The sequence below is a fragment of the Fonsecaea multimorphosa genome, assembly GCF_000836435.1.
Source record: "Fonsecaea multimorphosa CBS 102226 unplaced genomic scaffold supercont1.8, whole genome shotgun sequence".
Taxonomy (NCBI): Eukaryota; Fungi; Ascomycota; class Eurotiomycetes; order Chaetothyriales; family Herpotrichiellaceae; genus Fonsecaea; species Fonsecaea multimorphosa.
This window is the reverse complement of record NW_015971642.1, coordinates 80,463-96,278: the sequence shown is the minus strand read 5'-3', so window position 1 is coordinate 96,278 and position 15,816 is coordinate 80,463. Positions and strand designations below refer to the sequence as shown.

Genomic DNA, 15,816 nt, shown 5'->3' with positions numbered 1-15,816 from the left:
GGAATGTCACTGCTCAAACAGCATTGTAGATCTGCCTCATCCAGCGATAGGGATCTTCGCGGCGGACCATTCGACTCATACACCTGCCTGCTTTAGCAAGCCAAGGTGAAAGCGACGTGGCACAGTCTGGAACACAATATCCGCTACATACCCGACGATAGAGCCAGAGCGTGCTCGATCAAAAAAGGGGCCCGTCCGTAAAAAATGGTTAATAGTATAGGTGAAGGGTAGACTTTACCATCAACCGACATTTAGAGACAGCATGCCACCAATTCCTCAATTCGTTTGATAGGGAGGTACACACCATGCAAAATAGTAGCACCAAGATGATATTGCAGCCTCGACGAGTATCGCCTACTAATATCCAGCAGATTACTGAATCAGGAAGTCCGTGTCCAAGGTCAAATTGACAGAGTGTTGGTTGTCACTCTCACGGGTGCCCATACTTCTTCATTGTGCCCATCTACAGGGGATCCGCTTCTCCAGAGACCCATATTGAACTTAATCCTGACCCTCAGAGTGCGGCTCTGCCTTCCTCCAATTGCCTTCGCCAAAGGCTCGCCGGTCGCCGCCGCCCAAGCCCTGTTCCTTGACGACCTTCCTGTCCGAACCCTTGGCCCGATTGACCCTCACATTCCCACCCCAACTGCCCTCTTTGCCATCCAACGCCGCAATCACTAGGTCGACATCCTCAGGCCGCTCCAAGTCGACAAAACAGTAGTACTGGTTTCCTGGCTGTTCGGGCTTGGGGGGACGTGGTGAGATCTGCTTGGACACCGCTGTCGGCGTGACGTCCGGGACGTACTGGGCAAAGAGAGCCCGCACTTCCTCGTCATGCGCCGATTGTGGCTCGATTCGGGGCATGTTGCCGAGGTAGAGCCGTCGTCCCTCTGACTGGGGCGCAGTCCAGTGAGAATTGGCGTCGGTGCGGCTCCAGCGGTCAAATGTTGGGTTGTATTCTGTGTCTGTATTGGGCGGATGCATCAGATTATGTATTGTCAATCTCACGGTCGGGGGGTGCTCTCGCGACAAGACGTTGTTGGACGTTTGCATACCTTTCTGCTCTCTCGACTCACGTACCCTTCCCCACCCTCGCTCGAAATCCTTCACTCTGACCTCTCTCCCGCCTGCAGCGCCACTGGCGTTGCCCTGGCTCTGGCCCTGACCCTGACCCTGCCTTCTGGCCACCCCGGGGCTGACCCTAACGGCTCTTCCGAGAACGTCCATTCCATTCAATTCACTCATTGCCCTTTGGGCTTCTTCCGGGCTTTCCACGTCTACAAAGCAGTAACTCGGGTTTCGTCCTGTGAAGGGATCCGTGGACATACTAACCCCGACGACATTGAATCCATTCTGGGTGAACAGCTCTTCGACGTCAGCGCGCTGAGCTGTGTAGAGGAGATTGCCAATGTAGAGCCTCGTTCCCAGCGCTTCGTCGGCGGGTTGGGTCGAGTTGGTATTTTGCTGCCCGTTTTGATTACGGTTGGACCGCGCGCGAGGCTGCTGGTCCACGCGCGGTGTGTCGTCTTTCACGCGCCAGTTCGTCGAGGCGGTAGAGCGCCAATTCTGCTGTTGTCGAGGCGGTGGTGACGACGCGTCCTCCATGACTGAGGGGGTTTAGAATGGGATTTGAGACGGGATTTTACCAGGGAAAACTGTGCGAGCCGAGATCTTGGGCTCGGTAGATCGATGAGCACTTCCTTAGGACGAGAGCAGGTGGGTCAGTGAGTTTGTCAAACTCACTGCCTGTGACAAGGCTGCCGAATTCAGCCAGTGCCCCAGCGCGAAAATGAAATTTTTGGGTGTTTTGCGATGCCAAGACGGTCATTAGGTGGCTTTGGCTGACTATTCTATTGCCCCTTTCAGTCTAGGCCCATCACTAATACCGCCGCTATGCTGTCTACCGTATATTCGATCTTGCCCTCATCCTGCATCCCAGCTCTGGACCTCTGGACCTCTGGTAGATTGGTAGGAACCACAGGATTGAGTGTCACTCAGAAGGCTGCAAGAAAGTATGAGTTGCAGGTAAACCAGACCCTTGGCTATCAAAGGGTCACACCAGCTCTTCTAGACCTTTGGGAAGGTCGCGGCATTCAGCCCACGCCACGATGGTCTCTGCAAAAAGCTCCGGGAACCGTAAGTTCCAAGCATGAACCAGGCCTGTAACCACTGCAGCTTTGCTTTCTGCATTGTTTTCCCTGAGCAGTCTTCCCATCCTTCTTGTTATTTCCACGTTGTCCAGAGCCGATGCAGCTACAATCAAAGTTCTGGCTCTGATTGACTTGATGTCTTCCACTCTGAAGCTCAGTATCGCTGCGTAGCCCTGTCTCAAGAGGTCGAAATTGAAATTCTGGCATGTTTCATCGCGCAGCTCGTCATGACGCTGGATGCCCAGCCAGGAACAGATTTGCCAGTAAAGCCAATCGGGGCAGTATTGGATGAACGAAGCCAGACCATACTCCATGTAGAGCATCAAAGGCCGCTCGGCCAACCATCTCCGCCAACCGTCTAGAGGAACCGCGCCAGTAACAAATACCGATTCCACCAGCTCAGGGTAACACTTTGCTACTTCCAGAGCAATAAAGCCTCCCATGGAAAGTCCAACAAGATGGGCTCGACCATTCCGAGCTTTCTTTTCGATCAACCCCGCGACTACTTCCGAGGTAGAGCCAAGTTCGAAGGGCGGGATTTCGTGAGAGGGCGAGTGGCAAGGCAGATTAACGAGCATAAGGTGATAGTCGTTGAGGGCCGGGATCACATTGGCGTACTCGGTATAACTTGCGAGTAGCGCATGTAAGAAAACAATGGTCTCCTTGCCATGGTCTTGGTTCACATGAATACATAGCGGGTGGTCGTGACTTGACATCTTTGTGGCGTTGTTGACCTGCAGCAGCTCGGGACATTCACACATCAGTGACGGGGAGTCGAGGTTTGATTAAACTTACAGCGCGTGGTGCTAGAGGACTCCGGGAAAACTGCGGCGGAAGCAAAAAGTGAGATAGAGAGAGGCCGCAGTAGGCAGGGCTCCATCCACCGAGCTGGCTTCCAACTTCCCCTCCTCTGTTCTCACTGTCAGCAGATGAGGAAATTCCATATTCCCAACACACGAGACTGACCATGGCGCCTGCTGCTCTGATCGATCATTCTCCCCACCAACCCACGCCCGCGCAAAAGCTACCCTCTGCGAACAACCTCGTCCTCATCGACAATTATGACTCCTTCACCTGGAATGTCTACCAGTACCTCGTCCTTGAAGGCGCCACCGTCACGGTCTACCGAAATGACAAAGTGACACTTGAAGAGCTTATTGCCAAAAAGCCGACACAATTGGTCATCAGCCCTGGCCCAGGCCACCCTGACACCGATGCGGGCATAAGTCAAGAGGCAATCAAACACTTTGCGGGCAAGATTCCCATCCTGGGGGTGTGTATGGGACAACAATGTATTATCTCGGTCTTTGGCGGTGAAGTGGATGTTACCGGAGAGATCCTCCATGGAAAGACCTCGCCTCTGAGGCATGATGGCAAAGGATGTTATACCACATTGGCGCAAGACCTCCCTGTCACGAGATACCATTCGCTCGCGGGGACACATCCAACTCTTCCACAGTCGCTGGAGGTATCTTCTTGGATAGCCAAAGGGCCGGATGGAGGCAAGGGAGTGATTATGGGTGTCCGCCACAAGGACTATGTTATCGAAGGGGTTCAGTTTCATCCCGAAAGCATTCTGACAGAAAATGGTCGAGTCATGTTCAAGAATTTCCTGAGAATGTCTGGCGGAAAGTGGTCGGACAACCCTCAGTATGCTGCTCCTGACGCAGAAGCCAAAGCCGCCCTCAACGGTAGAGCACCCCCGAAGAAAGAATCCATCTTGGAAAAAATCTACGCCCACCGACGACAGGCCGTTGCCGCTCAACGGCTCATCCCATCTCAGAGACTTGAAGATCTCCAAGATGCTTACGACCTCGGGCTCGCTCCTCCCCAAATTTCCTTTCCCAAAAGGCTTCGACAATCCCCCTACCCAATTGCCCTCCTGGCCGAAATCAAACGAGCCTCTCCTTCAAAGGGCATTATATCTCTTGGGACCTGTGCTCCGGCACAAGCTCGAAAATACGCTACAGCCGGCGCCAGTGTCATTTCTGTGTTGACAGAACCGGAATGGTTCAAAGGAAGCCTCGAAGACATGAGACTCGTCCGCCAGGCTCTCGATAGCATGCCCAACAGACCCGCCGTGCTGCGCAAGGAATTCATCTTTGACGAGTATCAGATTCTGGAAGCACGAGTCGCAGGCGCAGATACAGTTTTGCTGATTGTTAAGATGCTTGACGTCGAGACATTAACGAGACTGTACCATTACTCGAGATCACTGGGGATGGAGCCTCTTGTTGAGGTCAACACGGCAGAGGAGATGAAAATCGCGGTTGAACTGGGCGCCGAGGTTATTGGCGTGAACAACCGCAATCTCACAAATTTCGAGGTTGACCTTGGAACGACAAGTCGGTTGATGGATCAAGTTCCGGAGTCCACGATTGTGTGCGCTCTGAGTGGAATATCTGGTCCTCAAGATGTGCAAGCATACAAAAAGGATGGTGTCAAAGCAATTCTGGTTGGCGAGGCCTTGATGAGGGCACAGAATCCGGTTGAATTTATCGCCACATTAGTAGGAGATCCTGATGTCCGACCGACACAGGGAACACGGACCAAGCACCTCTCCGTCAAAATCTGCGGCACACGCACACCCGAAGACGCGAAAGCGGCGATTGAAGCCGGCGCGGACCAAATCGGCATTATCCTTGTGCCTGGCAGGAAGCGGTTCGTCTCAGACGATGTGGCGCTACAGATAGCAAAGGTTGTGAAAGATACACCCCGCGCGGCGTCTTCCAAATTCGTCAGTACAGTTGACGGAGTCGGGAGCGCAGATTTCTTCAGCTACACCTCCTCACAGCTGCTTGTTCGTCCGGATCGTGCTCTCCTCGTTGGTGTTTTCGTTGATGCGCCTCTTCACCACATAACCCAGCAAGTCCACCTATTGGGTCTGGATGCGGTACAACTCCACGGCTCAGAACCCTTGGAATATGCGAGGCAGATTCCGGTCCCTGTTCTGAAAGCGTTCTCCCCGAAGGATTGTGGAATCAATAGGAGAGGCTATCATTCCTTACCGTTGTTGGATGCTGGAGGCGGCGGATCAGGTACGCGGGTCAATCTCAATGACGTGAGAGCGCTGTTCCGGAAGGATGACAGCCTCAAGGTGATCCTCGCGGGAGGACTCACTCCGGAGAATGTACAGGCGGTGCTGGAGGAACTAGGAAAAAATTATGTAGGCCAAAACATTGTCGGTGTGGATGTCAGCTCTGGGGTTGAGGTTGACGGGCGACGGAGTGCGGACAGAACGAAAGCATTCATAGATGCTGTCAAGCATCTGTAGGTACCAAGGAACCTACCATAGTACCACACTGGATCAAGGACCCAGATTGTCTTGTCTAAACCTTGAAATTGTCTGGCTACGAGACACTTCGCTAGCCTGCTGCCTGAAGCAATGGGGGGTTTCCTCTCTGGATCTTTGGTAGCATGTTTTACTAACATAATCGTAGCTTTAACAAAACCTTGCGGCTTGAGAATCACAATCATTGATGCAATGAACTCCACGAGTCTGTGGATTCAGATTATCTCGCCACGCCAGCAAAGCGCCACCTTCTCATCGGTCAAACTGCTATCTTTGCTTCTCTCCGTCTCTCCTCGTCAGGATACATCTCAGCCCCTCCTGCTTGACGAACCAGTAATCAAACAACTCCCATTCGGCATTGGGATCCGCAAGCTGGACGTGGTACCGACGCAGTAGCTGCGGCACCAGCTTCGACATCTCCATCAGGGAGATGTTCTTACCCAGGCAGGTCCGTGAGCCGGCTCCGAACTGTGGGAGATGAAGTTAGCCTCCCCAACTCGATATGACAGTTGGGGCAAAGGAGGGGGGAAATGTCGGGGACTTACAGCAAGCCAGTTTCGATCCATCAGCTTCAGCGTCTTCTCGTCGGCGTCGATCCACCTTTCCGGTCGAAATACCGCCGCGTCATGTCCATAAACTGCTTTATCTCTTGCAGCCACCCAGGGATTCATCCCCACGATCGTCCCTGCCGGTAGGTAGACACCGTCGATTGTGGCTCCGCCTTGCGGAACGACCCGCTCAAGTAATTGTCCCACGGCGGGATGCATGCGCAGCGCCTCTCTCATACACGCTTGGAAATATGGCATGCGCTGCGCCTCGTAGTAAGTGACATACTCGGACAACTCGCCGCGAGCGTCGAAGTCGAGAATCTCGTCCACGCATTTCTGATACGTGTGCGGGTTCTTAAGGAGGTGATAGAATAGCGCCCGGAGCGAGATGGCCGTTGTATCAGAACCAGCGAACCTGTTGCCACGGTTTGTTAGAAAACCCTTCAGACAGCCCCGGAGTCCCGTGGGTTGGCTCGGGGAAGCAATAACGCAATAACTCACACGTTCGAGCTCGCATGGCCCAACAACTCTTTCGCGCTCATGACCTCCTCGCCGTCTCGAGTCATTTTGAATTTGTCCACCATGTCTGACCTCCCATGTTCTGCCTTGGCGTTCTGCCTCGACTCCAACTGTCTCGCAGCAAATTGGACAATGTACGCTGCCGAGTTCAGTCGCTTGATGGCGGGCACCATATCCGCCAATCGCGAGACGGTGTTGTTTCCCAGAAGCCACTTGTGTAAGCTCGGGACCTGGCCGATGATCGAGTTGTAAAACAACCGACCCTCAATTGCTGCGATGATGCCGTTCACGTCTTCCTCCCTCTCCATGAACCCCAGGCGGTTGGAGAAGGTGATGCTGCTGATGACATCGAATGCGTACCAATGCAGCCACGTACCAAAGTCGATAGGTTTGCCTTGCAGGCCGTCGAGTTTGCCTTCCAGGATCCGTGTGCAGTCATCGGCCAGGGGTTCAAAATCGAGCAGAGAACTCAGAGCATATGCGGCACCCACAGGTCTTTTGAGGTCTCTATGGCCGACGGGGTCGACAATGGAGAAGACCGTGGGAATAGGGCCAACAGGCGATTTGGCATGAAACAGTGTATAGAATTTGCTCTTTACAGTCCCGCAGATTAGCTCGAGGACTCTCTTCTTTCTCGCTGCCTCCCATCGGCGTGTTCACTTGGGGTAGGCTTACCTTGTCGAATTTGCTGGTAATGCTATAAACATTCGAGATTTGCTCCGAATCCCCCAAACTCACATGGTTGGGCCCGACACGGACCAAGTTCCCATACTTGGCGTGGTATTCAAGATGCCGCTGGAATTGGTGGCCCGAATACGTGCTGAGCATGCGATCAAACGGGAGGATGCTGGCAAAGAATGGGCCTGGGATGTCGCGCAGCCCGCGGCGGTAGCGGATACGGATCAAGGTTACAACAGGGAGGACGAGGAGAAGGATGATTGAGAGGGGGAGGATGTAGGGAGCGAGGAGTGGCAAGGCTGCATTGCTCTGGGGAAGGATCATGGTGAGGGCAGTAGAAAACCACTGGGTAGGTGTATAGGTAATGACCCAATTTCCGTGTGTCTGTTCTAGGAGGCCAGCCTCGACTTGATAGACGTCCAGCTCTACTTCCTTATGTTAATAGAAAAACCAGCTGCTCAACCTTACCAGGAGACGCAATCCCGAAGACCAAATAATGGCCCGCTATGTAGAATCGTAATATCCATTAGGGACTTGCCGAATGCTCTGAGGGATGCACGCGGGGAGATCGGGCCCAAGTATACTGCCATTGATGACCTCCACATTCCAGATGACAGGTGATGCCGAGCCGAAGATGAGGGTTAGAGAAATGGAGGCGATGGGGAAGGGAGGATTGAGTGGAGCGAATCAGCGACTGTAATGGGCGGAGAATGGCTTTCCTATCTACCCCCGGAAGTGTCGAGATCAGGCGTAATAGTCGAAGCCGAGAATTTCCAGTTGTGGGAGCAAGGGTGAAACAGAGCTTACTTTACAATTCCATGCTTGGCTTCAGAAGAGGCACTTCAAGTTGTAACGTCTCGGATCCTGAGATTCCAGATTCCAAGTAGTCTGATGTGACCAGCGAACCCGTGTCGCAGCCAGCAGTGGATGGCACCCAATTTACCACCTCGCGAGGTATTACACACTAATAATGTACAGCATCATTACCTTGGTACGGCCTGTTGAATGACCTTCTCCTAAATCCCTGCCTCTCATGAACTTTGCCCCGAATCATTGAGTGCTGCTTCCGCAATCTTATCCAGAATCAACTTCACCTCATCCCCCTTTCCAGAACCGCCATCCATTTCCGTTACCAGATTTACAGCCTTCTGTCTCAATTCGCGCACGACCCTCTTGGTATACTCAAAGCTGCCTGTGCCCTCCATATACTTCACCGCATATCGCTTGACTTGCTCGTCGGTGGTTTTCTGTTTCAGGATATTGATGAGTTGCAGGTTGGAGGGGTTGCTCCTGATCGAGTGGATGATAGGGAAGGAGAATTTGCCTTCCGTGAGGTCTTCGCATAGGCCCTTGTTCTTAGTATAGGTGCTGGAAGAAAGATTGAGGTAGTCGTCGCATATCTGAAAAACCAAGCCCAGCAGGTTGACAAGTGGGACACAGTCGATGCGACCCTTTTCCGGAGACTCAGCCTGCATGAGCTTGACGGCTAGACGAAACAAGCCCCCAGTCTTGTTCTGCACCATTTCCAGATAGTCGTCCTCCGTCGGGCAGGTCAGGGTGTCGCGCCAATACAAATCCATTCCTTGGCCTCGATGAAGGTTGAGCAGTTCGGTGGTGAAAATTTCCATCGCCTCATCTCTGTTGTCTAGGTGCAGAAGCTCTTGCAGGGCAAGGAAGTAGACATAATTTGCGCTATTAATCGTCTGCGCTGTCCCGAAGATATTATGTGCCACCGGGATACCTCTTCGCAACATGCTGCTGTCCTGCACGTCGTCGATGAGCAGCGAGGATGTATGTAACATCCCCACCACCTTTGTAATAATATCCAGAGAATTTGACGGGACATGTAGAAAGGCATCGAACGCCTTGATCAAGGCTGAGCGGATATCCTTTCCAGGGTGGGAGAACAGGTAGTCATAAGGGCCCAAAATTATCTTCTCCTTCTGCGGCGACCATTCTCCGGGTTTTTTAGATAACAAATTCTCTGGAGCAGATCGCTTCTTTGAATGTCTGCGTTTGAGGCTGTTGGTATGGTCGGAGAGGACGGGGGCTGGACTCAGCACTGGAGGCATCGAATGGTGCTTGGACGAAATCCAGGAATCCTCTGGTAGAGGTCTGAGGACGGATTTTGAAGTCTGTTGATGAAGGCCATTGGAGACACCGGCGGAGCTGTAGCGAATTGGAATGGCGTTGGGAGAAGCCGGGTTTTCTGTTGAAACGGTCGACATGCGTGTTGAAGCTGTTGCGCAGAAGACTGCATGTGAAAATGCGGGATGAGGTGGGGGATGTCGAGGGTCGTGCTTGCGAAAAGCGCAACCTTAGACGTTGGTCATGCAAGTAAATTGAGGACGAGTAATCAGGAGACACTGCCAAATTAGTTTGGGTCTGTGGATGAGAGAGAAATATAAGGTCCAGAAGATGGAAAGGAACAGTGCAGGTGGTTTTGATCTGATGCTGGCGAAGAGGTGTCTCCAAGGCAGAAACGCAAGTAGATCGATCTAACACCGGGTAGAGGTCATCACATGAGGGTCATGACGACAATGAAGGTGCTAGGCACCGATTCCCAGGTGGCTCGGTGGCTCGGTGGCCACCGAGACCACCTGGCCTCGGGAGTATTATTATTCGGGTGCCTGGCGCTTATCAACCGAGCAATCCACCTGATCTGACCTGCGGAACGGGGCGCCCAACTGTTGTGCAATCGCCAGAAGCAGCAGTGGCAGGTGGACCGAGCGCTTACAGGGGTCACGGTCCCTAGGCGCATCCCCCCCGCATCGTCGCCCTGACAACTTGTCTTGTTGACATCTTACCTTAGGTAGGTATACGGAGCGCACGTACTTTTCTCGTCCATTTTTATCTTCGACGAGGTGGTATACCTTATGGCCGTGTAAAATCACCCTCAGCTTGTACCAAGGCCACTGGTTGTCATAATGGAGGCTCTGCTGTCCCACTCCTTCGACTACCTTTCCTCGAGCTCCCCTCAGAAAATCCGCAAAGGCCTCCGCCAGGTAGAAGGCTTGCTTGCACAATTATGCCTGTCCAGGGCCAGCGACGCCGCCAACAGACGCCAGTCGATGCTACTTCTGGGAACATCGACCCCTTCCTCGCCTCATTCGAAGAAGCTTTCAGAGCTGCCCTCAGATCCCGCCTTTCGTGAATTTTTCAAGCTGCAACAGAGTTTCCAATGGAACATTTCCATGAGATTAGTTGCAAGTTTGGAAAGACTCCTAGGCAAGGAAAGCAATGGGACGAATGATCTTTTGATCATTCAGACACTGGACCTGATCCAAGGAGTCCTCCTACTCCATCCACCATCGCGAGCATTGTTTTCGCAGGAGATATATATGAACGTACGTCTTACCACGCTAACGATACAAAACATCCAAGGTCTAACGTTACCAGCTCTTCCTGGACCTCCTGGACCCCTCCAACTGTCCTGCCATCCAATCCTCCACAATCATGGCCCTGGTGACGTCCTTACTCGACAATCCGCAGAATACTCGTACATTTGAATCCATCGGCGGTCTGCTGGTAATCACGTCTCTATTCAAATCTCGAGGGACTTCCCGCGAAGTCAAATTAAAACTGGTCGAGTTCCTTTATTTCTATCTCATGCCCGAAACTGCGACACCGAAGATCGTCAGCTCCACATCCGCAACAAACACCGCGATTTTGGGGGGAAGGGGCAAGGAGGTCATAGCGGCATTCGATCGCAGGAGAGGGGAGACCGTGAATGGAACCGACGGCGGTGGCGCGGTTGGAAAGGGTGCGAATGGAAAGGACTCTGAGAGTACAAGGACGACAGAGGAAAAGCAGAGTCTGCTGGGAAAGCATTTGAGTAATGTGCAGGATCTGGTGGAAGATTTGAGGGAAGGAGGAGGTGTCTTTGGGGTGGGTGGTATGTAACAACACTGCCGAAGTGGATTGAAGCCATTTGCAAGATACCCATTGTTGAAAATGAACATGAGTCTGCTCAGTTGGCAATGCACGCATGCTGTAACACTAGCAGTCAGGACTCTGCATACTTGCTCTAAAATGAGTGATCGACTGCAGGGACAAACACCGTCGGTTTGATGTTAGCGTCTGGACTCTAACCATGAGTTCCATTTCCTGCTTACCAAGTCCAATGCATGTCGATTCGAATATCGTATTCGCATTCGCAAATGGAATTGCTTTCGATGCTGGTTCCTTTCATGCTCTGGTGAACAATGTGACTCATTCAGAGAGGGGAGAGGCAGCCTTGCGGAGAAACTTCGTCAGAATTGATTTGAGACCAGTTCCCTCATATTTTCCTCTTCCCCAGCATCCACCCCTGAAAAGTACATTGTCTACTGGTCGGGCCAACTGCATTCGACAAAGGGACTTTGCAGGCGAGAATTGCTCTATATCCGGCTATTGATCCAGGCTGGGGACTAGCGAGGCGAAGTCTACAATCTATCAGGCGTGTCTGATCACGGGGTTCAACGTCCAACGAGTGTCACCATGTCTCAAGTGATCCCTCAGTCTTCCGATCCCACAATCCGCTATCTCTCCACCACGCAAGCTTACGACCTTTGGTCGGCTGTGTATGACACAGACGGCAATTTCCTGCAGGCCTTGGACACGATTGAGATGAAAATTCTGATCCCACGAATGCTCAGGATCCTGGAAGACCGAGTTTCCTACCCCCGACCGTGGACATTGGTGGACTTGGGATGCGGAACGGGCAGGAACACGGCAGCTTTGCTGGAGGTAGAGGATGCTGCGTCAGTAGTTGGGCTCGATCTCAGTCCTGGCATGCTCGAGGTGGCGAGAGATCGATTGCAGAGGTTCCATGCAAATGGCAAATTGGAGCTCAAGGTGTATGACATGTTGCAAGAGCCCTCGCCGCCAGAGTGTGCCGTCGGCGCAGATGCCGTGGTGTCGACACTAGTCATCGAACATATCCCTGCGGACGTCTTCTTTGCCACAGTCGCCAAAATTCTCAAACCCGGGGGGATCTTAGTGCTGACCAACATGCACTCAGACATGGGCCAAATCAGTCAAGCTGGGTTTATTGATCCGCAAACGGGTGAGAAGATCCGACCAACCAGCTACTCACACACTTTGGCCGAAGTTGAGGCTGCTGCTTCGGAAAAGGGGTTTGAGGTGCTGGGACAGATCGAGGAGAGGAGAGTGGACGAGTCAATGGTTGCAGGCCTGGGACAGCGATCGGAGAAGTGGGTGGGCGTGACGGTATGGTTTGGGGGCATTCTCAGAAAAAGTAGATGACGTCTTTCAACCAGAAAAGAATCCGCGCAATAGACGGTTTCTGTGTTCGACAAGGTTGTGGTATTTCTTCAAGGATGAGTTCAATGTCCGTGTTTCGAAGAAGAGGTGATTATCAAGAATAATTTGTGTGTACGCAAAGAGGCTGGCGTCGAACAGACCTGGTGTGGATTGACCGAAGAAAAACTGATCGTCGGCTAGCAGTACAGATAATGACCGAAATGCCTGTTCAGCCTGCGAGTAGAGTTGTTGGGGGTCGATGACAGTGTTTATTTTCAACAGTTCTTCTCTTGCGGCGGCTTGCAGCTGATGAGCCAGGCTCAGGCGGACAGGCGAGGACGACGAGGCCGATGCAACGTACAGCGGCCATGCCACAGCCTGGAAATTGTCCTCATCGAGATACAAATAGTATAGCCAAGCGCTTCTTATAGCATGGTCAATCAATGCCGTGTATGCGTCCTGGCGAGAATGCACTGCCTCCTCTTTTCCCCCTTGAGATATCACCCATTTCACGATCCGGTTGGCCGGGACCGGAGAAGCTGGTCGACTCGCGTCTCTCGAGGCAGGTAAGAGGAAAGGGAGAGCACCGGTTGGGGAGGCATGATTGTTCGAGGAACGAGTGCGGAGAGGGATGCCGCGGAATTTGAGATAGGCTTGCCACTTCAGACAAGATGGATTGAAGGAGGGACCATCCCGAGACGCGGGCTCATCAGACTGGAAAATGCACAGGATGTTCTCGTGTCGAAGTCGAGGAACCCGCTGGGGCAAGGCATTGGCGGGATATGTCACCAGCGGGAACTGATCGAAGATGCGCCGAAGGGGTAGAGGAAGAGACCAGAAAGAAGGCGACGATGGTGTGCTTTTCTGAGCTGGTGAACGCGGCACCTTTTTGTCTTTATTGTCGTTGTCAGTCATATCCACCCCCATGGCCAGTTGTATTCAAAGACAGAACCGAGGGCCGAGACAAACAAAATATTTCTCTCACAAAGAGTTAGTGAGTGAGCCAGAGCGTGATAGCCCAACGATGACTGGCCCAAGAACGGGCTGAAGGTAGGCGCCGGCTGACCTGCATAAGTTTGAGGACACCAAGCAGTTTCCCCTCGATTGGAACAGCGGCTGTGCGGATCCTGCCTCTCATTCAGGGACCACTCGACCGCTGCCACTTCGAGTCCTCGCGGAGACTCTCTCACAGTTACACTACGACTACCACCATATTACCGCCACTCTGACTATCCTCAAGGTCGTTGCATGTGGATGACCCCATATTCAGTCGTCAAAGCCTCTTACATCGACATTTGGCACACTCACTGTGGTGGACATGTGTTCAATCCCACTCCGTTCAATGTCACTCTTTGGTCGATAAAATTGGCGCCGCCCTTGCCGATCAGACCACGAACTGTGCCCGATAGATCCAATTAGAAAGCGAGTCCATCCTGTTGCCCACTTTCCCTGAACATCTGCCCGTACTTCTCGTCGGTAGCACCAACCACCCACGCTCGGGTCGCAACATTACGCCGCAGAACGATGCAAGAGCCCTCTGCCACTCCGCCAAAGGTCGGCAGTCCTGCGAAAGGCAATTCTAGAGTTGAGGATGGCAAGGTCAAAAAGATAAAGGCCTCTTACAAGAGCGAGACACCAGCCATACAACATATCAACGGCAAGACCTACGCCTGCGAGTCCTGCAAGAGAGGCCATCGAGTCCACAAATGTGACCATGGAAAGACAAGACCCATCTCCGAGACAAATCAGCCGGGCCGTCCTTCAGCAGGCCAGAAGAGAGGATGTCACTGTCCGAGGAACTGCGCATGTACCACAAAAGCCTGCAAGTGTGAAAGGGACTGTGCTTGTACCCAGGAAATGTTCTTGATAGTCCGCGTCGACAACCCCGCCGTTATCAGTCGGGATGCGACCTCAACACCAAAGCCAGTCTGGGAAGACGCCGAGGGGAATAAAATGACTTTGAAAAAAGTCTGGACAGATGCCAATGGAAAAGAAATCAGCGATGAGGAATACCAGGAGCGGAAACGACGCATGAAGGAGCGTGAAGAGGCCAAGTCAGACGAGGTGAACTCGTCCTGTTGTAGTTCTGGGAAGCCCAATGCCGAGCCAGAGTCGCCCAAAGGGGGTTGTCGACATCGTCAAAACGTTGCTGCGATACAGCCTCATCCCGGCCTAGTAAATCCCGAATCCGACCATGTCCAGGGGCTTCAACCTCAATCAGCGGGTGAAACCTGGAAGTCCAGTTGTTCTTGCGGCTCGGGCTGCTCCTGTCTCTACTGCCCTGATCACCCGAACAACGCGACGTCAATTAATCACGCTCAGCAACAAGTCAAGAATCTAGCAGAACAAGCATACGTTGGGAATCAAAGTCTGACACCGGTCCCTTCTATCTCTCAAAACAATCCACGGTCGTGTATGGGCGGGCAACCATCATTTTTTCTCTCGAGTACCGCCGATGTTTCTCAACATCAGCTTCAGCAATTCTTTTCCGAGACGCTAAACCCGAACGCCATCTACTTGACATACCCTATTCAGCAGCATTCTTGGACTAATCGGCCTCTCAGCTCACACTGTTCCCATGCACAATCACCTTCTAGCAGGATTGGCAGGTCGCCAAACGACGTGTATGCTGACCCACTAACAGATACCCCGACTCCTTGGGACCTTCTACCGAATGAGTCCAATGGCACGTGGAATTTCTCGGATGGACAGCTGGGTGACAACTCCTTCAGCTGGACAGATTTTGAGGCTTCGTACGGAACAGATTATGCTATTGGTCAAGCAAGGGTCGCGTCCATGCCAAACGCACATGATCTTCCTATCTTCCAGCCTCAACCAGCCCAACAGACACCATCAATGAGTGCGAATATCTCCTCTATCACCAGCCCACCTATGCTTGGTGGATTTCCAGACACACTGTCGCCGTTCGACTCCCGAGACCCGTTTGGGAGTTTCGACGAGTCAGCTACCCAAAATCTGTCCAATCAAAATATTCAGGCAAACGTTTTCAACTCTGGAGCCCTCGCCGACTTTTCGACCTCCTCACTGCCCACCTTTCCTGTCTCTCAACCTCCCAACCTTGATTTACCTGAGCCTACTGCACAATTCAGTACGCAGATGGGTCGTATCGATGGTGGCCTCCCAACTTGGAGTGGAAATGGTTATGCCTTTTTTCAAGACAGTCATACCGACCCTGACTTGAATGGAAGGCCAGTATCGAGTTCTCCGCCGATCGCGAGTAATGCTCTCTGATCTTTGACAGAGAGACTTGAAGAGAAACAGCACATCTTCCACACGATAAAAGCATGCACCACGGACAGAGCGACGGCATTATGACTTTACGACAGGACCTGGCGCAGGATTCGACTCGGGACCCCCGGATAGA

General features: G+C 52.6%; 9 protein-coding genes across 9 annotated transcripts; 4 read left to right on the top strand and 5 right to left on the bottom strand.

Annotated features, from left to right (window-relative positions):
• Nucleotides 1-501: 501 nt before the first annotated feature.
• Z520_04728 (uncharacterized protein) lies at nt 502-1,605 on the bottom strand (the record flags this gene model as incomplete). Its single annotated transcript, XM_016775232.1, has 1 exon — nt 502-1,605. The coding sequence occupies one exon, from the start codon at nt 1,603-1,605 to the stop codon at nt 502-504; it is 1,104 nt and encodes a 367-aa protein (XP_016633275.1).
• Nucleotides 1,606-2,053: 448 nt separating this feature from the next.
• Nucleotides 2,054-2,866, bottom strand: Z520_04727 (uncharacterized protein; the record flags this gene model as incomplete). Its single annotated transcript, XM_016775231.1, has 1 exon — nt 2,054-2,866. One exon carries the CDS (start codon nt 2,864-2,866, stop codon nt 2,054-2,056), a length of 813 nt encoding a protein of 270 aa, XP_016633274.1.
• Nucleotides 2,867-3,117: 251 nt separating this feature from the next.
• Z520_04726 (uncharacterized protein) lies at nt 3,118-5,424 on the top strand (the record flags this gene model as incomplete). The annotated part of the gene is made up of 1 exon (XM_016775230.1): nt 3,118-5,424. One exon carries the CDS (start codon nt 3,118-3,120, stop codon nt 5,422-5,424), a length of 2,307 nt encoding a protein of 768 aa, XP_016633273.1.
• A 285-nt stretch (nt 5,425-5,709) lies between these two features.
• Z520_04725 (uncharacterized protein) lies at nt 5,710-7,511 on the bottom strand (the record flags this gene model as incomplete). Its single annotated transcript, XM_016775229.1, has 4 exons — nt 5,710-5,910; nt 5,988-6,405; nt 6,492-7,102; nt 7,185-7,511. The coding sequence occupies 4 exons, from the start codon at nt 7,509-7,511 to the stop codon at nt 5,710-5,712; spliced, it is 1,557 nt and encodes a 518-aa protein (XP_016633272.1).
• A 707-nt stretch (nt 7,512-8,218) lies between these two features.
• Nucleotides 8,219-9,415, bottom strand: Z520_04724 (uncharacterized protein; the record flags this gene model as incomplete). Its single annotated transcript, XM_016775228.1, has 1 exon — nt 8,219-9,415. One exon carries the CDS (start codon nt 9,413-9,415, stop codon nt 8,219-8,221), a length of 1,197 nt encoding a protein of 398 aa, XP_016633271.1.
• Nucleotides 9,416-10,114: 699 nt separating this feature from the next.
• On the top strand, nt 10,115-11,090 carry Z520_04723 (uncharacterized protein; the record flags this gene model as incomplete). Its single annotated transcript, XM_016775227.1, has 2 exons — nt 10,115-10,534; nt 10,587-11,090. The coding sequence occupies 2 exons, from the start codon at nt 10,115-10,117 to the stop codon at nt 11,088-11,090; spliced, it is 924 nt and encodes a 307-aa protein (XP_016633270.1).
• Nucleotides 11,091-11,666: 576 nt separating this feature from the next.
• Nucleotides 11,667-12,434, top strand: Z520_04722 (uncharacterized protein; the record flags this gene model as incomplete). The annotated part of the gene is made up of 1 exon (XM_016775226.1): nt 11,667-12,434. The coding sequence occupies one exon, from the start codon at nt 11,667-11,669 to the stop codon at nt 12,432-12,434; it is 768 nt and encodes a 255-aa protein (XP_016633269.1).
• A 6-nt stretch (nt 12,435-12,440) lies between these two features.
• On the bottom strand, nt 12,441-13,358 carry Z520_04721 (uncharacterized protein; the record flags this gene model as incomplete). Its single annotated transcript, XM_016775225.1, has 1 exon — nt 12,441-13,358. One exon carries the CDS (start codon nt 13,356-13,358, stop codon nt 12,441-12,443), a length of 918 nt encoding a protein of 305 aa, XP_016633268.1.
• Nucleotides 13,359-13,955: 597 nt separating this feature from the next.
• Nucleotides 13,956-15,683, top strand: Z520_04720 (uncharacterized protein; the record flags this gene model as incomplete). Its single annotated transcript, XM_016775224.1, has 1 exon — nt 13,956-15,683. One exon carries the CDS (start codon nt 13,956-13,958, stop codon nt 15,681-15,683), a length of 1,728 nt encoding a protein of 575 aa, XP_016633267.1.
• Between the last annotated feature and the right edge of the window lie 133 nt (nt 15,684-15,816).